Source organism: Protopterus annectens, chromosome 7.part0 (assembly GCF_019279795.1).
Source record: "Protopterus annectens isolate FY-2018-M chromosome 7.part0, PAN1.0, whole genome shotgun sequence".
NCBI classification, from domain to species: Eukaryota; Metazoa; Chordata; order Ceratodontiformes; family Protopteridae; genus Protopterus; species Protopterus annectens.
Genome location: NC_056739.1, coordinates 1,244,337,080 through 1,244,362,206, shown reverse-complemented (window position 1 = coordinate 1,244,362,206; position 25,127 = coordinate 1,244,337,080). Strand labels below are relative to the sequence as shown.

Genomic DNA, 25,127 nt, shown 5'->3' with positions numbered 1-25,127 from the left:
ACATTTCATAACAAAAAGCTCTGTGCCCTCAGTGTCCTCCAAAGGCTTGATGCCAGCTACACTTGAACAAAAGGATGCAAGACACAAAAGACCCTCTTGGCCAAGGTAGGTGACATTAGGCAGGGTTATTACCAAGACTGGACCAACTCTTACAAAATACAGCATTTTGATAAATACACAAATGCTTTTGTATCCGATAAGAATAGATCCAATCCTCGGTAATTCACAGGAAAGACTCCAAAGCTCTTTCAAACAGGTGGACCACCAAGAGAACATGACCATGTGGCAACTATACAATCTGTGCCTAGGGATTTTATTTCTCATCACAGTCACTGAAGTAGCCAAGACTCTAGTAAAATTAGTAACCTTTGGCAATGGCTCACCAAGAAATGATAAAGTAATATTTTACAATTGGGCTGTCAACCATCAAGGGTAAGTTTAGAAATGTTACAGTCCCGAGACTTGGAGGAGCTCTAAAAAAAGAGAGAGAAAAGCCAGACATTTTTACCAAGTCTTGGGTCTACCCATACAATCTCAGTTTGCAGCAAACTGATATACAGTACAGCAGGTATTCCCCAAGAATTGTGGGATCAGTACATGCAAAGGACGAATGAGGTTTAAAAGAAAGCAGGATTTGAATGAGCTATGTAATGGTTGACTAACAATAACTAAATGTTAAAAATGAAGTATAATGTTTGCAACTGAAATGGTGTCACTATGGTTTTATTGTCGTTCATATAGTTGTAACATGGCCTATGTCACACACAATTCAATAATGATAATTCTTGTATTTAAGAAAAAAAAAAAAAAGATTCAACAGAAAGGCATGAAGTTCAGAAATCCTTCAGGCTTAAATAATAGCTACTAAGAAAAGTGTCTTCTAAGTAAGGAACTTTAAATCTGCTCTATCATGAGACTCAAAAGGAAGGCCCAAATCAATTATTTTCCAGAAATATAGGAGACCCAATCAATCATTTTCCACAGGTATAAAATTGCATGGAGGCAATGGATCTCATAGCGAAAGGTCTTAACAAGGATTGTTTTGCATACTTTTCAACAAAGCTAAGGAATTACAATCTTAGACTTGGTGAAAGTCACCGAAGGCAGCAAAATGCAGCTGAATGGAAAGACAACCTGGTCTCTAAGATACTCCAGTAATACAGGAATTGAACTGCAAAAGGTATGGGGACCCTTGAGCCATTTGTCCCAATTCATTTCCCTCATGCAATGTTTTTGGAAGGGTGCACTAGCCATTCAACCAGAACAGGAAAAAATTACTAAGAACCACCGAAAGTGAAGAAACCAAGTGGCAAGTCGTGGGTGGGTGTATGGATAAGAATTCCATAATGGAGAGGTCGGCAGCTTTTGAGTGGGAATAGAAACAAGAACTTTTCCAAAAAGATGAGGCAAATGAGGAAACCAAATCTGTCAAGGTCAGGAAGTGAGTTACGAGCATGACTCTTGCTTTGCAGAACTTTGCCCCAAAAGAGGAAAAGCATGGAGGAGTCCAGGTGGCTATGAATGGGTTGCATTGTCCCTCGGAGATTCTCCAGTTAAGAAATTAAGTAGAAGTGATCATCTATGCACCTGACATTGATTGGGAAGGTAAACAGAGTCAATATCAGGGCTCCCCTACTTTTTAAAGAAATCTTATCACTGACGCACAGAGATCACTCTCTGGGTAGCTGCTGGCATTGGTTCAGCTTGTACTCCAAGGAACAGGACTCTGGGAAGGTATGGAGTACTAAGGTGGTCTTAATCCTTATGGCATCAAGCCTCCATGTTCCTATAGCCAGAAATCTTCAATACCCGATTATCTCATTATAGAATAACTGTTTTTCCCACTATCCTGTGGTTCCTCACTGAACAGTCCATCCAAAATCACTTGCTCATTCACATCAGTGCAAAAACGAAAATTTCTCAAGAATACTTTCATATGCAGTTTTGGGGTATTTTCTCCCTTCTCCAAATGATATGCAATTGAAGAGTTGGTATACAAAAGTTTGGGGATATGTGAAGGCAGTCTTGCACCCTGCAAAATAAATACATACATAAAAAATAAAAAGCTTTTTTGATCTGGGCAATTAGCGCACATTTAGGTCTGAGGTTTGAGTAACTGTAAGCCCAGAAAAGTATTTTAAGGAAACAGACTCTAGCTTAAACAAAAGTAATATTTGTTCTGCAACTATTTCTGCCACTTTTTCATTTTTTCTGTTATTGCCCAGTATGCATCCATTTAAATCTGAGCTTTACACCTTGAAATCTAATATTTTACCAAGTTATTGTTAGTACTTCTGTATTTTAGACTATTTTAATAATTCATAAAAGAATCATTACATTAACATCCACTTCATAACACAAAATTTGGAGAGAAACACCAGAGAAATGTAAGCAGTATTGCAAGTCATAAAAGTTGACAATGGTGATATTAAATCTGTGTTAATTCAAAAGAGAGAGAATGACCAGGGACGTGCCACTGAATAGCTCGTTTAAAAGATGAGCAAGTGCATGGATGAGAGTGAACAGTTTATGGGAAGGCATCAAAATAGGAGGTCACAAGAAAAGATGAATCTACAAAATGGTGGATTATACAAACAGGGTCAGAATCTACAAGCAAGCAACACAGTTATTAACTCAAGGGAAACAGAGAGTGAGTGCTTGAAGATCAATGCAGTGTACCAGTGGGCAAGAGAATACAAGTGTTATTGTCAATGGGCATCTGAATCTTTCAGCTGCTAAGTAACAAATTCCAAGTTCCACAACAGAGAGAGAAAAACAAACCGCCACAGATCTTAGATCAGGAGGGATTTCAGTCAGTTGCTGTTATGACTGTACCAAAAAGGATGAAATACCAGGTCAAGTTCTCAGAAAAAGGAAGTTCAAATGTAGTCAGTATTCACAAGGGGTGATCATATCATGGTACAGGTAAAGGTAGGTGGAAATTCAATACTAATTGTGCATAATGTCAGCACACTAAACTGCAGAAACAGTTCAAAAAAGACATTGGGCACTAAAAATTGTTGATGGGGAATAAAATGGGCTAAGTCAGAAATGGTCGAGAATGGAGTATTTACAATTATGAAAATGGTAATGAGACACAAGGGTTACTATGGTTACATATGCATGGAAGGTTAGCAATTACGGCTACAGAGAAATTATATGAAAAGAAATGGTGAGAAAAGGAAGAGGAGGTGGAGGTGTCACAGTACAAAAAAAAGGGGAATGTCAGTTAATGAAATAAAGGCTCATGCAGAAAGACAGATGGCAGATCGCATCAATAAAGGAAATAAAAGTCTACAGTTATACTGAAGAAAGAAAATGTTTAGACCAACTTGATTAAGGTTCTAAAGGGTATACTAGGCTAATGACCCGTGAGGCCTTTTTAAGCCAGTCACATTTCCCAAATGTACCTGAAAACTTTTGGTACTCATGGTTATTTTAGGGAGTATACATAAGCTTGGAGTTATGATAGTCTAGCATTTGCAGACTACATCCATCTCTCACCAGGTTATGGTCTTAGTGAGAGAAGGAGCAAAGGGTCAGAGAATCCCAACTGTCTGACTGGGCAGTGAGTGCTGTGTGGGAGTCATCTACCAGGATAAGGCTACAACAAACGGACAAACTGGGACAATAATGCGATCACCAGCAGCCTGTGGCCTGCTTCTCATCTCAGGATAAGTGCAGCTGTTTTGCTTCTAGTGAAAGAAGCAAAGAGACACTGAATCTCACAGTGAAACTATACGGAGACCAGCACTAGTGGTAGCCAATTACATGAATGTCACTATTCATCATCCTTGATGGAGCTAATTCTCTTTTCAATAAATACTGCTTGATTAGCTACTGTCCAACCTAATGTCACAGTACCTCCCTATTTCATCCATAAATCATCAGGGTCTACTACAGTAGTTCCCTTAAGGGACTGGCAGTACCTTGAACAGACACAAGCACCTTGAGTTGACATTTGTCCTGTAAAAGCACCCTTGAAATTTTACCAATACTTAGTTGCGCACAGGGCGACTAGTTTGGACAGTGACAAGCACTGCATCCAGAGTTACAAACAAGATACTCCTGACTTTAGACAACTGATTTAAGAATACACAGTAACCAATAAAATAGGGCACAGTGCCATGCACAACTTTCCCAGTGCCTTTGTTACTGGCTTGGTGAATACAAGCACCCAGAGGTAAAGTAGAAATTGCCTTGTGTTCGCTGACAACCAACTAATTTTCAAGCAAACTAAGAAATGTGACAGATGTATTTATACAATGTCAGTGGAGGCAATGCGTTCACATAAAAGCATTCCTAATGTAAATGATGCTGTCAGCCGTACACACGCTACAACCATCATGTACAACCATCAGCCACAGAGAGCCACATATTCTGAGGCTTAAGTGTAATCTTCTTAAACCTCAAAGATCTCCTAGACAAAGCACACAAATGCCCTCAGCAACTCCAAATACACTTTCAAAACCCCTACATCTCATGGAGCATTTACTTCTAAGCCCATAAGGCAAGCCACCACTTTGACGTCATTCTCATCAAGGAGAGTAATGAAAAAGTCATGGTCAGTTGCTTATCAGGGACCAGGACATGCCAAATCAAGCAGGTACTCAGGTCATTGGACCACAAGTACCAGTATGACTCATTATCCACATTGGTGTAAATGACCTGAGATGCATCTTCCTAGACCATATGAAGAAAGACATCATGGAGTTCTCAGAACATGTTTGCCAGGCTGGTATGAGCCTAATCTGAGCATTATTCTACCTTCTCCAAAGTTTATGCCACAATACAAACAGAAGAGAACTGACTTTAATAATAAGCTTGGTTTCTAGTGTCACTCTAAGCGGGTGCAATATTTGTCAACATGGAAGGAGATGGTCAATAGGGCGGCCATGGTGGTGTAGCGGTTAGCATTGCTGCCTCACAGCAAGAGGTTCTTTGGTTCGATCCTCAGCTGGGGTGCCTTCTGTGCGGAGTCTGCATGTCCTCCCAGTGGTCGCGTGAGTTTCCTCCAGGTGCTCCGGTTTCCTCCCACATCCCAAAGACATGCTGCAGGTGGATTGGACACTCTAAACTGGCACTAGGTGTGAGTGGGTGCCTTCTATGGAAGGTTGGGCGTCAGGCTGGCAACTCGACACTGTAAAACTCCACTGCCAATCATGAGCAGACAGGTGATCCGCTGTGGCAACCCCTAACCGGGAAAAGCAGAAAGAAGGAGATGGTCAATAGGCCACATTGCTTTACCAGGGATGGTCTGCACCTCTCCCCTCTAGGCTTTCAAATACAGGCTAAAATATTGCCCTTTGCCTTACTGCTTTTTTTGGCAATGTCACCCTGATAATCCTTCAGGCAATGCCCCCCTGACAATTCTTCAGGCATAGCAAACCAAAACCAAGAAAACTCTAAAAGTGCTACTGCTCAAATGCTAGGAATCTAAATAAGCAACTTCACTTCCTACAAGCTCTCCTCACCCTAGAGAATGCTGAAGCAGTTACTGAGATATGGTTTAAAGCCACAGAGGGCACCCTAAAAGTACAAGGCTAGCATGTCTTCCACATATTTAGACTAGCTACAACACAGGCAGGGACTAAAAGTGGAGGTGTCTCTATTTACATCAAAAATAAATAAACCTCAGGCCTGGTTAAACAGGATGATGACTTGAGCTTCTTCACATTCAAATCACCACAAGCAAAATCCTATACCACATTCAAGAACTACTCTAAGGCTAAAGTCCTACTACTAAAACAAAAGCCTGACAAAACTATGTCCCTAAACCCTGAGAACATTAATGCCCAAGAAGAATTGTTTACAGAAATCCTATCCAAGCATGTTAACAGCTGCATAAAGGCAGAAGTGCGTCCCTTTTTTTAAGGATGCACCTTCCAGATCTTTTATAATATTCAATGCTTCAACTATAGTCAGTGTAGACTTTGATTTCAATTTTCTAGTAATTGCTTTTTTTGTTATCCAACAGAATTAAACTCGAGGCCTTACTATATCTAAGCAATTCAGATACTGTATCCCAGCTCAACAAAATAATTTCCTTCCAGTCATTCACTGATATTTCTGATGGTGTTCTGTAAGGAATTTTCAAAATCTGCCATCTCATTACACTCCCAAAACATACATTTCTAGTTACCTCTTTCTTCATTATTCCTTCAGCATTTGCTGTCTACCCGAGATAAAATTCTTTGAAGTCTTCTTGTGTCATGAAAATGCCTATGCAAACATTTCCAAGCAAAGATCCTAAATCTGTCTGGACTTGGTTGCATATTTGGGAACCGTACATGTGTGTTCTCATTGTTTTCTTGTAAATTGGGGACAGAGTCTGGAAAAGCAATCTATCTAATCTCCTTTGATTTGATTCTTATAGTTACCATGCAATATTTTGTATGCCCTATTAATTACTACTTTTTAACAACTGCATCTGTTCTAGATTCGACTAAAATCTCTACTAGAGCAGGTCTTTCACTTAAAAATCCCCATATCCCTTTTTCTTTGTCTGTACTCTGAGAACAAGTCATGGTAGGTAGACAGTCTCTAGCTTGCAATCCAAATATCTTGCAATCCAAATATCTTCTTGGCCTCATCCTACTCAGTTACCCTTTCCTACTTGAGTTATTTGCTCCCAGTATCTTAGTGCCTTTGCCAGGTTTTTCCAGTTAATTTCAGCCCCCTCTTGCTTTCCTTCTGTACCCCTACCTGCACTCATCCCTACTGACAATATCATTTCTCCATTCTTGTATCTGCTTAGTTCTTACAATACTTTCTGCTACTTTATGAGTATAACATCCTGTAATGTGGTTGTTGTTCTTTAGCATCTGTAGCCAAAATCCCACTCTCATGTTGTCTGTTCCATTTTTTTCTTGAACTTCCCCCTTGTTTCATCATTCTACTTTGACTTATAACCTTAACTGTGTAGCTCTAAAATATCCCTTCAGATTGGGTAAACCTAAACAATCTTGTTCTATTGGGAGGATCCACATATCCCAATTAACACTTGCCCTTTTTCCCTTCCAGATAATTATTTAAATTCTTTGTCTACAATTTCTCCTTAGGTTGATTAAAATTATGCTTGACCTGTGTACAAGAATAAATGGGACTAAAAACATTTTCACTGCCTGCATTCTACTAGTCATATCCATAAGTTTCCAGTTTCTCAAATTTTTGTATTATCTTTTGTTTGGTCTAATACCACATATCCTCAGCTGCCCTAAGAGATGCCTTTCTAATCCACACTCCTGAACACTTTATTTTAAGTCCCCATAAATATGGGTTTTGCTTAATCATTGTCTGTGTGGGTACATGATTTATGGCTGTAGCCTTTATCTTCATTATCCTGAAAAGACTCAAAATTGTCTTAAAATGTTCCACAACAATGAAGTGTCCTTTTCTGGATTTATCAGGTACAAAATAATATCCTCTGCAAATAAAGCTAACTTTTCTTGATTACCATACCAATTATATCCTTGCATTTTTGAATCCCTTATTTTTGCCAGTGGCTCTAAATGTAAAGCAAATAACAAAGGGGAAGGAGGGCATCCCATCCTGTTTCCTCTATTCAAACACAGCTTATCTGAGAGGAACACTTCTATTTTAATTTTTGCCTCCAGTCCTTCTTGTATTCTTCTAATTAATGTTTGATTATTGTACCAGGGAATGCAAATACTTCCAGTGCTGTACTTAAAATCCCAGCTTAGTCTGTCAAATGCTTTCTCTGCATTAAGAACCAGCAACAACAGAGGTATTTCCTTACATTCTGCTTCCCTCTGGATAGTCTTTGTTCTATTAATGTTGTCCAATGTTTGCCTCCCCTCTACTAAACCACACCGATCCATTTATATCAATTTTGGCAACATATTTGCCATTTTTATCCAGTGTAGACATAAACACTTTATAATTGTGATTTAAAACTGAAATGGGTCTATGTGAAGCTGGGTCTGAAAGGTCTTTGCCATCTTTAGGTAAGACAGCCACCACAGTTTTCTTCCAAGATATTTGTGCATCCCCTCTTTTTAAAATAATGTTAAAATCTTCCAGATCTTTATCAGTTTCTTCCCTCCTAATTTCCAAACATCTGTAGACTTTTATTGAAAATTGATTTATACATCGCTGTTTTTCTCATCACCTCCTATCTTAACTGTTAGTTGTTGAGCCTTAGCTACCTCCAACCTTGGCATAATTGTCTTCCATAAATATTTCCATTTGTGTTCTTGATTGATTTCCATATTTTTCTACTTTATACACTGTCAAAGCACTTTTGGAATATCTTTAATCACCAAGCACTTATCTTTTGGCGGCCCCCTTAGGGAGAAAATTAGCACTTCATGTTCAGAATTGACAGTTAATAACCCAGGACAAGTGTCTATTAAACAGTATCCCAGGGGTACAGATTTAATTTCCATACCTTGCCAATTCCAAACGCTTGGCCAGATCTGCCACAAAATCAATGGGCAGAAGCACAGAAACAAGTTATGCCCCTCATGGATATGGGGGCTATTCAACCAGTACCAGAACAGGAAAAAGGGCAAGGGTTTTAATCAAGACTGTTCCTGGTACCCAGTAAAGACCATGCCTGGCACCCAATTCTGGATCTATCACTTTTGAACACATTCTTGGACATCCCAAAATTCAAAATGTTGACTTTGCAACAGCTTCTGCCCATGCTGGGCAAGAACGCTTGGTTAGTGACCCTAGACTTAAGAGGCATACCTGCATATCCCTACAAGGGAATCGTGCAGAAGATACCTCCGCTTCAAGGCCGGTTTTATGCATTACCAATTCTCTGCATTGCCCTTTGTAAAGACCCTGGGCGCAGTAGATGAGCAAAGAGCCTGGCACCAATAATTGCATTTTGCAGACAAAGAAGCATACAAATCTATCCTTACTTGGACTGTCTCATTCAAGCAGAAAACAAGGACATTCTTCTTCAACATCTGGCATTTGTAAAAAGGCTTCTAACATGCCTAGGGTACACAATAAACAAAAATAAATCACAACTGGTACCCTCTCAAAAGATTACATTCCTGGGTGCAATCTTGAATACAACTGCCCAGATGGCTTACCTTACGCCAGACAAGCCAAAGCAACTATTTACTTCAAACAGATGGCAACAAAAACCCAGTTATCTGCAAGACAAATTCTGCAGGCTTTGGGGTTCATGGCATCCTGCATTCTACTAATTCCATATGCAAGACTGCATATGAGGAAGCTACAGTGGCATCTAAAAAGTTTATGGAGTCAACATTGTCACAGTCTAGAAACAATGGATTCCTCTCATTCCCTGCCTACAACAGGAGTTTCTTTGGTCGGCAGAGACATGTCACCAGAACATGGGACAGTCTTTCACTCTGCCTGCCACCCAAACCCTAACTACAGATGCATCAGACTATGCTTGGGGGGCCCACCTGATGGGGAGATGCATTTGTTTTGGGTTCCATATGCCCTGAATGCATCTGCATATCAACCAGAAAGAGATGTTAGCTGTTCAGAACGCCCTGACAGCCTTCAAAGATTTACTTCATCCAGGACAACTACTGATAAAGACGGACAACACCACGGTTATGTGGTACATAAACAAGCAGGGGGGTACACATTCCTACCCCCTATGCAGACTAGCCATGGCATTGTGGGACACCGCCTTGACTTACCAAGTACATCTTCAAGCTCAATTCCTGCCAGGAAAACAAAATACTCTTGCAGACGACCCAAGCAGAAATCTTATGGACCCTCATGAGTGGAAACTGGATCCACAAGTCTACAGCATGATGACAGAGAAATGGGGGAGTCCGGACATAGATCTATTTGCCTATCCACAAAATTATCAACTGGACAAATTCTGCACAAGGACTCATCACAGACAAGCATGGAAAGTGGATGCCCTATCCTTCAATTGGAAAAACTGATCAGTCTATGCCTTTCCTCCTCTGCCTCTTCCTCCTCTGCCTCTTCTTCCCAAGGTCTTACTAAAGGTCAGAAAGGAAAAAACAAAAATGATCCTAATTGCCCCGGACTGGCCTCGCCAGCACTGGTACCCAATTCTAAGGAATATGTCTCAACTCCCTCCTTGGTACTTGCCTCAAATACCTCATCTACTGTCTCAGCAGAGCAATCAAATTCTGCACAATCAGCTCCAAACTCTGAACCTGGCAGCATGGCTGATCATGTAAGTATTCAAACACCACCTCTCAGTAAATCGGTGATGGATGTCATTCTGGAAGCCAGAAGGCCTAGTACTAGAAAATCTTATGCTGATAAATGGAAGAGATTTTGTGCTTGGAACCAAGCACAAGGAACAGACACAGCAAAGTCAAATATTCCTCAGATTTTACAATACTTGACTGAGATGCTTGACAAGGGCCTATCTTTCATCAATAAAAATCCATGCCTCTGCCATCTCGGCTCATTACAATACTTGACTGAGATGCTTGACAAGGGCCTATCTTTCATCAATAAAAATCCATGCCTCTGCCATCTCGGCTCATTACAATACAGAGCCTCCCATCTTCTCTCACCCTCTGCTAAAACAGTATCTTAGAGTGGCCAAAAATGTAAGGCCTCCCAGATAATCACAAACTCCTGCATGGGACTTCAATTTTGTTGGAAAAGCTCACCCTGCATCCATTTGAACCAGCAGCTACTGCGGATATAAAGTTTTTATCTTGGAAAACAGCTTTCCTGCTAGCAATCACTTCAGTAAGAAGGGTTTCAGAACTACAGGCCCTTATGGCTGTGGAGACTTATTACATTTGACCCGGACAGGGTGTCCCTTAGGACTAATCCTTCCTTTATGCCTAAGGTGGTATCCAGTGTGGCTCTTAACCAAACTATTCACCTGCCAACTTTTTACCCAAATCCGCAGAACAAGGGAAGCGGATTGCATTCCTTGGACGTACACAGACAACTAAGATTTTACTTAAACAGGACCAAATCTAAAATCTGAGCAGCTACTGGTGGCATTTGTTGCAGGATCAGAGGGAACGGCTATTTCAAAGCAGACTATTTCAAAGTGGATAAGCCACTGCATTCGGTTCTGCTACTTGCATCATGGTAAACCGGTGCCAAAGGGAATCGGGCACATTCCACCAAGGCTGCATCTACCTCAGCAGCTTTTCTCAGAGGGGTGCCAACCAAAGACATTCTAGAAGCTGCTACTTGGAGCTCTGTTCATACTTTAAAAGCATTATCATTACACTTTTATATATATATATATATATATATATATATATATATATATATATATATATATATATATAAATGCAGATACTTCCATTGCCCTGCTCATAAATTCCCATTTCCTCTGTCAAATGCTTGATCTGCATCACAACCTACCAACATTAATATTTTCTTACATTCTGCTTCCCCCCTGGATCATCAATGCTCTGTTAATGTTGTCAAATGTTTGCTTCCCATCCACAAAACCACATTGATCTATATCTCTCAAGTATGGCATCACCTTTGCTATTGTTTTAGCCATCATAGACCTAAACACATTCTAATCATGGTTTAGGATAGAAATGGGCCTGCATGACGCTGGATCAGATGGGTCTTTAGGTTATTACAGCTACCACTGCTTTCTTCCAAGATTTTGGTGCTTCTACTCTAAAATACTGTTAACCAAAACCTTCCAGATATTTATCCATATTTTCCCTCTTAGCTACCAAAACTTCCCCAGGAATACCATCTGTTCCTTGGGACTTGTGGAATGGTTATACATCATCATCATCTCCTCCTATCCTGTTAGTAATTGAGCTCATCTACTGCTAACCTTGGCATATTTAAAATTCTTCCAGAAACCTTTCCATTTGTACCTTTCTCGATTTTCCACGTCTCTGCTTTATACAGACTTCGGTAAATTTTTTAAAACATTTCTGTTACCACTACAGGGTTTCTTGTCTTCCTTGTTATAGGCTGCCTAAGCTTGGTGACAACCCTTTCTACTTTCTGTAGTCTGAGTTGTTGTGCTATATGTATTTGTGCTCTGGAGTTATTAAAACAGTTTCTTAACAGCAATCCTTCCAAACTCATGCATATTATCAAGGGTAGTCCCTTATTTTCTGTTTAGCATTCTGCATTTGCTCCTCTTGTTTTGTGAGCAATCTATGTATATGATTTTAGTTCTCGTCAGAGACCTGATGAAGGCTTTATTCCATTAGTTAGCCAAAAGCGATTTTAGTTAAGTCAGTCTTTTTCTATGTATGTAGCACTTTTCTTAATACCTCATTTTGAAATGTGGGCTGCAAATAGATAGGTAGTATTTTCCTTAACTACGATTTAGTTTGATCTAAACAGTAGTAGTGTGTGGGGAGTGGATAATTACTGTTCTTAAATGCACTTTTACAACCCTGTTTATATTGTTTGCCTGAACAGGCTGGTTTAAAATTGAACAATATGTGTTTTTTCCAACGTACTTGTAAGTGTATAAAAGCCGATATGTTTAACGTTAAATATTTCAGAGTTTTTGTTCCTGAGGATTGCTGGTCTGTGGCGAATAAAGGCTTGTTGCTTTGGAACCCTACCTGGGTTTCATGATTTTTGGAAAGTATTGTGACTGAACTCCTCAACAAAGTTGTCTACTAGTTTTTCTTTTTTTTTTTATTTTTAATTAATTTATTATTTTTTTTCATAACTGGGAAAACCAAAAGCATGTTATACTGGAAGTGCTAACTTTGAGGAAGAGGAGGAGAAGTAGTAGTTGATCATGATTAACACTTTCATGCTACTTTGATATAGGACACTTCAACCTATTAACCTTGATCCGAGTCGGTAAATTGTGGCAAATCACCAACAGACACGACCAAACTGGATAAAAAAAGCCACGTAGACTGGAATCCCAAATCAGTCCAAAAATTTTTTAACACATAGTAAGTGCTTTCGTTTGGTAGATATCACCAAACTTCATCAGACAAAAGTAATAAAGCAAGTGCAATCAAATTTATACTAAAAACACGCCCTACCTAATCAATTAACACCAATTCATTTTAACCACTAAAAGCTTACCAATCAATACATAAGTAAGCATTTAAAAGCACATGTCCCTACATATCAAATACAAAAAATTACACACACAACACATAAAATATATATTTAAATATACATACAATAATATTCTAAATTCATAAAATAAATAAATCCAAACTATACTGAATAAATATTATGATGTTTATGCTAAAATAAAGACTTCATCTATCAAAAACCCTTAATTTTAATTTACTGGAAATTGACACAAGATCATTTAAGCCTGGTGGTAGGTATGCATTTAAAAATACCTGCCACCAGGTTTCTTTCTCCTCAAGGAACTATTTCCAAGGCCCCTTTCTATCCTCACATTTACCCTGTTGTAACACCACACATTTAAAAGAATGGTCAGGAAAAACCTGAATATGCCTAAATAAAGCATTTTTTTCTTCACCTTGGCGTATGTCATACCCATGCTCATAAATGCGTTGTGCCAATTTGCATTGTGTCTTGCCTGTATAAAAGGCAGGACACTTACAAACAGCAGCATATACTACTGCATGGGTTTTAACAGCTAAATTTTCCTTTAATAGAAATCTTCTTACCATTTAAAACAAGACTAGAAGTTGATAAAATATACTTGCATTGGTGGCACATGCCACAAGGTGCATCCTACCATCACCACCTAAATGAGGTTCATGCTACAAAAGACCTTTAATATTACTACCCTTCCTAAACACAAATTTTGGGTGCTCGCCAAAAGTCTCAGCCATTGTTAATTCATTCAAAAGAATATGCCAGTTCTTATTAAGTGTCCTGTTTAGTATGACTTTCATTGGAAAAGGTAGTAACAAAAGGGCACACACAAATCCCTGGGACAGGAACCATTGACATCTAAAAAATTCCTTTGGGAAACAGGAGTACTATTGCCCCCTAATAAGTTACTAGCATTAAAAGGTCCATCACTTGGAATAAGGTGGCTAGGGAATTTCTCTCCATTATTAATCAAAATTGGTCTATAAAAAAACATTCAAACATTTCTTTACCACTTCTTGCTTAATATTAAGAATCAAAAACTATAGGGGTATCCCCCTATCCAAGAACATTTGACACAGTATCACACTCCTGTAAAAAAAATCCCCATAATATGAAACCGTTCAGGCCTCTCTTACCAAGTGGCCCTTAACTATACCTCATTTAATATGAAATGGACGACTGCTTATAAAATGTAAAATACTATTAGAAAAAGCAGACTTCCTAAATATTGTAGCCTTTAATTTCCCATCCTCCAATTTATGTACTATAGCATCTAAATAAGGTATTTGATCCAAATTAGCTGTATATGTAAACTTAAAGTTAGTACTATTATTAATATAATCAATAAACTGTACAATAATTTCGGATGGGCCCTTGCAAGCTATATACAAGTCATCCAAACAGCGTAAATATAAAGAAACATAAGAAAAAAATGGGGAGGTAAACAACTTCTCTCCTACCACGCTATCACAATGTTTGCAAATAAAGGACCACATGCTGAACCCATAGCAACACAGAGCAACGGTTTTAAAATAATGTCCTTCATAATAGATATGGTTGAAGGTGCACAATGATTCATGTAGTTCAGGGAACATCTTGAGAGTTAAAATATTGTCATAGTTTAACGTTTTGGAGTCCTGAGCATCACTTTTTCCCCCATAGGAGTGCTTTTTTTTTTTGTTTCATCTTTAGAATGTTTAAACCAGTAAAAGACTCTGGAAATAGGTGTCTTAATAGGACCTAGTACAGTGAGAACCTTTTGTTCTAAGCAAGCAATAATGACCAGCGAAGTGTGTTAATAAATCATGCCCTGGGGGTGTGTTATGTATGGCCTCTACAACCCTGGAAATGCTTTGTAATGCACACCAATTTGGGCATTATTGTGCTTACAGAATGGGTTGTCAGTTAAAATGTTTGTTTAATCTATATGTATATGAGTCTCTTAATCAGTCTGTTAACCTCCTGTCCTTTTTTTCCTTCTCTGCAGTTTGCCAGTGAGAAGGTTCTTCACACCTTGAACTTGCATGGACAGCTCAGATATTAATTGGATAAAACTAAAGTTGTTTGCAGACCCGAGCAGCTTTTCATTTCCTTTAATCCCAGGGCTTTCAGTTTGGCTGTTTCTAAGCAAACCACCTCCTCCTGGATTTCTAATGCCATTTCATTTTGTTCTTTTTATGGCAAATGTCTTTCCTCTATTATAAAGGGACATTCTACTTGGGTAGCTGCCTCCTCTGTTGCTTTTTTCAAGGGTATGGATACCAGTTCCATTCTTGAGACCGCTACTTGGTTCTCCCTTCATACTTTCAGTAAACATTACAAGTTGGATGCTATTTTCAGGGCCAAGGCTGGCTGTCCTGCATGGGTTTGTAGAAGGCTCTGATGTGCCTTCCTCCTTTCAGACTTCCTTTTAAGCTGTTGTACTCTCCCTTGGTTGAAGAATACTGCAACAGTGATATGGAAGGACATAATACAGCTGTGTAAAGTCTTACCGTGACAGGAGAGGTCTGTCTCTTCACTGTTGCAGTATTTGGTCCCTCTCAACTACCCACGTTGTCCTAGGTCTTGCTTGTATTTATGTTGCTCTCCTGGCCGAGGGTCTCTTCCTTTTTTTTGTCCTTCTGGATGCACATATTCTTTCGCTCTGATGGTATTCTATTCCTCGTGGGGCTTTTTCGGTTCTAAGTGTGTGTTTATAGGTCACCTTTATGCCTTACACCTTGCATGGGGAGCATACATATGACGTACAGCACCAATAAGAGCTAAAGGTTTTGTTATATTACCTGGACGTTGGACTATCCTTGGCAGGAGATCCCTTGTGTAAAGAGTACTGCAACAGTGAAGAGGGCATCTACTCTTATGGTAAGCTATCATATAACCATACTTTATGCTAATATGGTTTGGGCATTTAAACTAGTTATGCATTTCAGGTGTTTTAAGTTATTTATTGTAGTTTGATAGTTGGGGGTCCATTTTGCTGGTAATGCTATTTTCTCATTGGTTAGTTGCCTTTTTTTTTGTAGTACTCTAAATTTTAGATGTTTACATGATGATATTTGCTCTCTTTCATAACAGTAAGATATATATGTGGGTAATGTTGTTCTGAGAGGTGTGTGTGTATTTCTAAATTGCTCATAAGTGGGTATGATTGATTATGCAAGTTTTACAAAAAAAAATTATATTGAATATATTTTTAAAAGGATCTCTCACTGTTCAGTGTTTCTATTCTTAGTGTCATTTCTAATAAGAACAGGAGACAAAGTTCATCGAAAAGGAAGTAGCAATGAGGTCAAAAGTCAATGATGTCATGAGGAGTAATTTATTAACCAGTATATTAGTGAAGCTTTATCCGCATTGCTGGCTTATTGAAGGATATGCTTGTTGAAGGCTTTCCTAAAGGGAAGTTTGAGAGGTGCGTGTGTGTAGTGAATGTGACAGTAGCTGCAAGCAAGAAGTCGCCAAACTGGCTGTTTATGCAGCTTATGCTGTGGCAATTTTTTATTACTTCATGGAAATGTTCACTGTAATCAGAAGTCCCACTTGATGCAGCTCATTGGTTTGTTATTTAGTTTCCCAGTGAGTGGGTTTTGCATTGTCATAGTACTCCAAAAGAGGAGTGAATGAACTGGACTAAGTAGGGTCTCCCTGAAGGCTTTTGGCCAAGGTACCAAGAGGGCGTATCATTGCTTAGAAAAAAAAAAAATGCCTATAATACATGGACAGTGTCTATATTTTTTTCCAAAAGTTGTAATGACGTACCGTGCTTACATATGTGCTGTGTAAAACAATTTGTGATTTGCAGTGGAACCATCATACTTTGCCTTGAATGGAAGTATGCAGAAAATATTAGTCTTTGTAGAGTGTGTTAGGAAATCCATTTTGAGGTGCGTTAATGCCATGTAAGTTGTAGTTGATGGTGTAATTCCTTTCTAGACAAAACAAACTGCATCTTTACTTATTAGCCCTGTTTTATCTACACTGTAGTGAAGTCCAGTGCAGCAAGGTTCCACTGTGGATCTCTATAGTACATAAAAAAAATATGGAAGGCCAGCAGAATGGCAGTGTATAACCAAAAGCACCAAAAATTTGGCATTACAACAGACTTCGGGTTAACAAATTTAAGCAGATTAGCAGGGAAAACAGAGGATATCAGAAAATATGATTTAAGAGCCTGTATGCGCTGGACAGGGCATAGCCAGATTGCTGTGATGGGTTTTAGAGCATGTGTTTTTAAATTGTGTGCAACGAGTTAGTCAGCTACAGCACTAGTGAAGGTGGCAAGTGTTCAGAAATGACTAGGAAAATTGGGTTGCTAATTAGAGGGGAGGTGGCTGTTGGCTAGAAATACTGAGATAAATTATTCTACATAATGGAAAACTTTGAAGTAGGCAGGCATAGTTTTGAACTTTTAGTGTTGTCTAATCAATGACATTGAAGAATAGCGTGCATCATGTGACTGGGGCTTATCTTTAGTTGCTCTTTCCACTGATGGCCATTTGCATTCATTGTGGAAACGAATCAAGTGTACAAATGTGAAGGTCGAAAACTATACTTTTTGTACTGTTAAGCCTGTTGCAGTAGAACATTTTTGTGAGCGTCTCTGATCTGCTTTACAGGGATTGATTCTTTCAGAGGGATACATAGTTTGCAAAATTAAAAGACAAAATAATGGCTGTGGTCAGACAGTGCGTGCAGTTGGTTAACTGCAAGTTTTTCACTTGGCTCTTCCCCATGAATGCTTTAGAAACACCTGGATGTTGTCATATGGACATCAGTGCTGTGACTTCATATTGCTACATTTTGGAAATGTTCCTCTTTTTTTGGAAAGGTTTCTGTTTTGATTGGTGGTGTGTGGTGAGGAGATGATTGATAGGTGAGGGATTCATTCCATATATATTTTTGATTTAAATGCCTATAAAGTGACTGGGAGCGCTGTGAGCTTGTGGGGTAGGGCTTGTACATGGAAACCAGCAAGGGATTAAGTTATTTCAAAGGAGGCATGTAGAAAGGCACCTGGCATTGTGGTGCTTCAGCAACAGAAGGTGAAAGGAGAAGCATAAAACAGCAATGGTTTTGGGAGAAAAAACACAGTTTACACTCTTAGGGCTCCCCTGAAAATGATTCACAAGCATAGCATAAGCATAACTTGTCAGTAGAACATGAATACATGAATTTGTGTATTTAGTATAAAGCTTGCTTGGCTATTGATTTTTTTAATGTATTTACTGTCTACTTTTTGCGGATTGTTTCCTAGACTTTTTAAACTCCTTTCCTAGGAACTGTTAAACCTTTTGACTCTGCCATGAATTTGTTTGAAGTGTGTGTGTGTGTGTGTGTGTGTGTGTGTGTGTGTGTGTGTGTGTGTGTGTGTGTGTGTGTGTGTGTCCTAGTATTAAAACAATTTTAGTGATGGATTACAGAATTGCATCATATCTGGTCATCTGACCGTTTCCCACACTACCTCCATCATTAGAAGCTGCCAGGATTTAACATGTTAAAATTCATATCTCGAGCTTTGCTAAAGTTTATTGCAGCTTCTGGAAGCTGTAAAACAATTTTAATCCTTGGCTCTTCCTACAGAGACCAACAAGCCATACTTCTCGCAGACTTGAGTCTTTGGCTTCATTCAAAACTGAGCCAACATCTTTATAGCCTAGGCCCAGTAATTTAATTTCAGAACATTTTTCAAAGTGAGCTGCAGCTGGACTGTGATTAACCCCCTTCTCTTGCAGTATCCTCTGTTGCAACATATTCATTTCAAAAGTTGCAATTCATACATTTAATCACTTACTACATGCATGTATGTTTCTTTTCTGTCCAGTCGGACCCACTGTTGATACATTTTTGACACAAATATCTGTACAAATCAGTTTGATATTCAAATAACATAATTTACTATATTCCAGCTAGCTGTGCTAGCATATGTTATACATTCACTACCTTGCTTCTACTGGCATAGCTGGCAAAACCTCACATCGTCACAGTCACAATTAAATTAACAGCCCAGTGGCTGGCTGAGTAGAGGAAGCACAGATTCCACAGTTTCTTAAACATTGCAGGAGGAGGAAAAAATGGTGTAGTAAGATAATTAAAATTGCATTAGTGTACTATATTTTTTAGTAAATAGATATGTTGGATTGATGCAGGCTTGGTTACTACAGTTTCTTGAGCAGTGCAGTTTTGAAAGAGAAAGCAGTGCTCTAGAGAGAAAAAGAAATACAAAGGATAAAGTAGTGATGGTCAAATAACACAAGATAGTTGAACAGAGCTGTGTAGTAAGGGTAAAAGATAATTTTCCATCCTTACATTAATTATAAAATACAGTGCAGCAAGTCTGGATGGGACAGTTTTGGTCTCTTGGAAGAGGATTTCAAAAAGGTGTGAGATTGGATACTGTGCAGAAATGACTACTGCTGTGCTATGTAGTGTGGAACTCCACTCAAGGGCAAATTTCACACAATGCAGCAGCTACCTCACTTTCAACAAATAGTTCACAACAATGTAAGAAAAATAGCCGTAGAGCAAAACAATGAAGGGTGCTAGTAATTCCAAAGGTTCATGTAACGTTCCAGATACCAGTAAATAGTTGTCCAATGAAGAGAAAATATCAGAGTACTTCAAAAATCAGGTTTATTATAACATAAAAGGTTAGCGCTTTCGCAAACATAGCTTCTTCAGACCTTATTACAAAATGGTCCCTGAAACAAGTGATTTAAATATACAAAAAGGCGCCAAAACCACAGGCATTCCTTAAAGATACAAAGCCTGTAATAAAGACTATAATTAAAAATAAACATAAAAAATGCATATAATCTTATGTAAAATACTCTAAAAACATATTATTTATAATAACACTGTAGTAATGATAAAAATGAAAACAAGTGCATGTGCTGAACTAACGTCTCTGATGTCCTAGCCTCCTGGACTTCAAAAGTGGACGTATGGGAACTTTGCCATTGAGTCCTGGTGGTGCATCAGCTCGAGCTGTCAAAAAACAAGGATAATGAGTTCTTTAGTTCAGTTATATATAGGAAAGATACCTATATTAACTCATTTCTTCATTTTTCTAGCTCGCATCCTATGAGACAAAAAAGAGCTATTGTCAAAGGACAGCTCGTCAGAGCTGTCTAATTCTTGAAGATTTTACTTCTGAATGTGATAATCTGAAAAATTTCTTTTCAAACAAGGGTTATCCAAGTTCTTTGATAGATGACTTGATTAGTGAAGTTGTATACAAAAGGTCTAGCGGTTTTTACAAACCTCTCCTGTCATCTATACAGCTTCTTCCTAGTGAAGAGTCATCACCTGTTGAAAATACAGAAACTAGTGTTGTTAACATTACTGAAGTCTCTAATAATAACTTAGCCTACAGTTTCATCAGCACATTTAATGTCAACAGTGGCCAGATTTGTGATATTTTGAATAAGAACTGGTCGTGCATAACCACCAATAGTTTTTTATTAGACAAACTTGGGGAAAAACCACGTTTTGTCTTCAGGAGAGGGCAAAATATTAAAGATCTCTTGCAAGCCAGTACGGCCAATATTAATTTAATTAGATCAAAAGGCTCTTTCCCATGTGGTTTTTGTAAATATTGCATTTACATCAAAACAGGCAATTTCTGTGTTTTAGGTAGTTGCAATAAAAAGTTCTTCATTTCACATAGGATTGACTGCAACACCAAATCAATTGTTTACGCAGCATACTGTGCTTGCTGTCCCGCCTTCTATATTGGGAAGACTGATAGAAGGTTTCGGGACAGGATATACCAGCACAATTATGCTATTAGAACTAAGAACACCGAAAATGCATTAGCGAAACACATAGTTTCATTTCCTGGCCACTCGTTTGTATTTATGGGTATAGACCATCTACCTGAATCAAATAGGGGAGGCCCCCTTTCCTTAAGTTTGGAGGTCCGTGAACTTCTTTGGCAACTAAAAACGAATGCCTTCCAAAATCCAGGCTTAAATGATAGTTGTAATATCACATCATTTTTAAAATTAAAATCGTATATGAGGTGATTTAGTTTTTATTGACTCTTGAAGTTCTTTCCTTAAAGGAGTTCACCCCTTTTGGTATTGTTCCCTGGTTAACTTTTTTATGTTAAGTATACATACCTTACACATTCAAAAACGGAGCTTTCAATTTATTTTGGAGTCGATCTATGTGACTCTAAGGTGAAGGTATGCATCCCTCATACTTTCCCGTTTTTGACATATTTGACATCGTACAAGTATTTTTGATATTTCTCTTATTGACTACCTTTTCAATACATTGAGTTGCCTTATATGGGATTTTGTTTCCGACTACTTTCACTATTTTTAAGGACAACTATTTATTGTCATTTTTGCCAGCGCATCAGTGCGGCACTTGTACAGTCTTTCACATAGTGCTTTCTGTGTGTGTTTTTTATGTCATGTATTTGAATATGTTGACGTCCAATATTTATGTATAATGTTATACATTTTTAAATATTTGGTTTATTTTTAAACTTTTAAATTCCTTTTAATAAATTAATTGGATGTGTTTTTTGCAAGAATAAACTGAGCGTTTAGACAACGAGTGGCAGTTTCCTTCCATCAGTATTGGGCTTTTTGGATTATCAGAATTCAGAAGTCTAATAACTGAAGGGTAGAAGCTGTTTTTGAATCTTGTAGTTCTGCAGCAGATGCTGCGATATTTTCTGCCAGATGCTTAAAAACAGTCCATGTGCAAGATGCATGTTGTTCTGTATTATTTTGGTGGCCCTTTGGATGGTTCTTACAGAATAAAGTTGTATCCATGGAAGACTGGAACCAGTTACCTTTTCTGCAGCCCTCACCAGTCTCTGTAGCACCTTCCTTTCTGTAACTGTGCAGCTTCCAAACCACACTGTGAAGTTGCAGGTGTGGATGCTCTCTGCACCGCTATAGAAGGTGGAGAGAATATGAGGAGGAAGCTTAGCTTTCTTCAGCTTTTTCAAAAAGTGGAGGCATTGGTGCACTTTCTTGACCGGCTGGCTGGCGTTTCCTTACCAGGAGAGATCCTGTGATGTGTACACACCCAGGAATTCCATACTCTTGAACGCTCCACACTTGCAATTGATCATGAGCACTGGATGGTTTGTTCTCCTTTTCCTGAAGTCGATGACCATCTCTTTGCTCTTGCATACATTCAGGTCAAGGTTGTTCCTCTCACACCAACTGATCAGAGATACCACCTCCTGTCTGTACACCCTTTCATCCTCCTTTGTGATGAGCCTCACAGTTGTGGTGTCATCAGCAAACTTTATGATATGATTGGACTTGTGTTTGGCACAGCAGTTGTGGGTCAGGAGGGTGAATAACAGTGGGCTGAAAATACATCCATGTGGAACCCTGGTATTTATGATGCACTTTGTGTTCTTGCCTGAATACACCTTCTGTGGTCTCTCTCAGGAAGTCCAGGATCCAGTTACTGAGATGTTTACCAATTCCTAAATGTGCCAGTTTTTCTGTCAGTTGCATTGGTACCACTATATTAAATGCAGAGCTGAAGTCTTTAAAAAGCATCCTCACATAGCTGTCTTTCCCTCTAAATGTTTAAGAGGTGTAGTGCTACTGATATGGCATCAGCCGTGGATCTGTTGGCTCTGTAACTTTACTCAGAAATCTATGTCCATTGGTTTTCTCTGCTAAGTTTGTGTGTTTATACTGGGAGAACTAGAATTAAGCTGTTACTCAATGCGCAGCCCTCTTGGAAGTCTACACTCCTAAAATGTATGTTCCCAGTTAGCTCTTTCTTCCCTATCACACCTCCAACATTTGCAGACTACCTGAGGAAAAATTAATTGGAGTCTCATTGGGGTATAAAATACCTATGCAAACACTTCCATGCAAAAATACTGCACTGTGCTCTTAAACCAGTCATCTTACATTGAGGGGGCCTCCCTGCACCCTTGTGACAGAAGTGTGCAATTCAGGACCCATCTGGGTTGGGGAAAGGCAAAGTTTGGGGTTTTCCCATTGGTAGCTGTATAAGCTCTGCTTTTGCACAGGTTTGCACTCAGTTTACTGGAGCTGCTGTACTTCTGGAAACTAGCCAGAGGTCTAGAATGCATCTGCACTGAAATCCAAGGCATCCACTGAAAAAAAATGAAAATAAAGTATATTTTAAGCCAGCACTGTACGTTACCAGTATTTAATTTAATTATTGCTTCATTTTTGCGGTTTGTGAGCAAGTCCAGCTAGCTGACTTCCTTCTCAGATACCACATTCAGGAAAATCCTGCCACAATGGACAGGCAGTTTCCCATCATTTTTTCCTGCCAGCTTGACTGATATGGGCATCTTGAGGCAATATAACAATTGCCTGCAAATGCACTGTGGAACTGGAGTCTTCTCCCTCATGTAAAAGCAAACTAGATATCAGGACAGGCCGTTAGCACACATGCTTCACCTGTCACACAAAGTAAGGTTCATAGGTAGGTACTAGGCTATTGGCCCTAGGGCCTATATAAGCCTAGCCAAATGGTACCCTGGCTTTTGCCACCCAGAAAATTATTTCTGTGCCCCTGTCAAGCAGAGCCACAGAAGTGATCCCCGGGGTGAATTTACTATTTCCCATCCAATCAAGATTTTTCTTGAAGAGTGCTAATGAGGAGCTCTGTTTGACATAGATAGGTAGTCTGTTCCAGAGTATGGGAAGTCTCTGGGACAAGAATCTATCCCTCCAGCATGGTGTGTTTATTGTGGTGACAAGGTTTAGGTCCCTAGAGTGTGTAGTTCGGAGGGACTGGGATTTCTTTAAATGGAGCATGCCCAACAGCTCTGGGTTTGACATAGCTTTGTATGTTAGGCAGACACCACCTCTCAGTAGGCGATATGCGGAGTAAAGCTGGAGTTTTTGAGATGGTCTGCGTAGAGCATCTGAGGCCAGTAATCCTCTGTTGCGAGGTATTTCTGCAGCCTTTCCAGTTGTTGCAGATGTCTTGTGAGGTACATATCAAAAGGTGCGTTTTAATCTATAATGGGTCTAATGAGTGATGACTAGAGGGGAACAATGACCTATTTATTTCTGGATGAGAAACCTTTTGTGATGAGGTGTGCCACACAGAAAATTTCCTGACCACTGTGGCGATGTGATTATGTAAGGAGAGACTACTGACCACCTGTTTCCCAAGGTCTCATATCACACTTTTGGTGTTAGACTACCGCCTATGTGGTAGTTCATGGCTACAGAGTTTTTACCAAAGGGGATGACGATATACTTTTTGGCATGAGGCCAAGGCTTTGACATCAGGCATCTGTCTCAGTGAGGCCCTTTTGTATGATGTCCACATTGTTAGGAGTTTCGATTATGGCTCCTAGTTTGCAGTAATCTGTGAAGTTAGTTAGCCAAAGACCTTCTGTGTTTGGTATCTACTTCTCTGAAGTACAGGCTAACAGACTGAACCCCGTGGTACTCCACTTGTCACTGGTCTGAAGTCGGATTTGGAGTCTGCTACTTTCACAGTGTGGGTTCTATCAGTAGGCCAGTTGGCAAACCATCTTGTGACATACGGATTTATACCTAGTTTAGTGAGTTTATCTACAATTCCAGAGTGGGGGATGGTGTTGAAAGCCTTGGCGAGATCTAGATAGGCTGTGTGAACTACCTTACTCTCATCTATGGCTTTGGTGACTGCTTCAAAGAAGTCCATCAGGTTTAGGAGACAGGCTCGTCAGGCTAATGGGGCGGTAGTTCCCAGGGTCTGTCGTGGCTCCCCCTTTGTGGAGTGGGATAACCGCAGTGCGCCATTCAATGGGAACAAAGCCTGAGGTGAGGCTATTATTGAATATGGTACTTAGGTGGGGTGCCAGTTCATTCTGTAGTTTGTGTAGAAGGCAGACTGGGATGCTGTCAAGTCCCATGGATGCCGTGTTCTTGGCTTTGGACAGTGAGTTTTTACTTGTGCAGCCGTGATTACAGGAACTTTGCATTCTTCTGGTATAGAGATGGGCCCTTTAGGGGGTGAGAGTGGGGTAAAGTTAGCACTGAACCTGCCAGGATGTTGGCAATATCAGTTGGTTCTTTATATTCAGTGCCATTGTGCTGTAACTCAGAGCAGATCTGACTGTTGCCATTGAGACTCTTGACATAGCTATAGAATGCTTTGTGGTTATCTTTAGA

The 25,127-nt window shown here is 39.3% G+C and overlaps 1 protein-coding gene across 2 annotated transcripts in view; it reads right to left on the bottom strand.

Annotated features, from left to right (window-relative positions):
* Positions 1-25,127, bottom strand: part of RAB11A (RAB11A, member RAS oncogene family) — a 360,508-nt gene that overhangs the window by 273,850 nt on the left and 61,531 nt on the right. The window contains exon 2 of one of the 2 annotated variants that reach the window (XM_044077859.1): positions 19,897-19,980. The exons of the other annotated variant lie outside the window; for it this stretch is intronic. Within the exon in view, the coding sequence (XP_043933794.1) occupies positions 19,897-19,980 (84 nt within the window). The remainder of the gene's footprint in view (positions 1-19,896; positions 19,981-25,127) is intronic. 2 annotated transcript variants of the gene reach the window in all.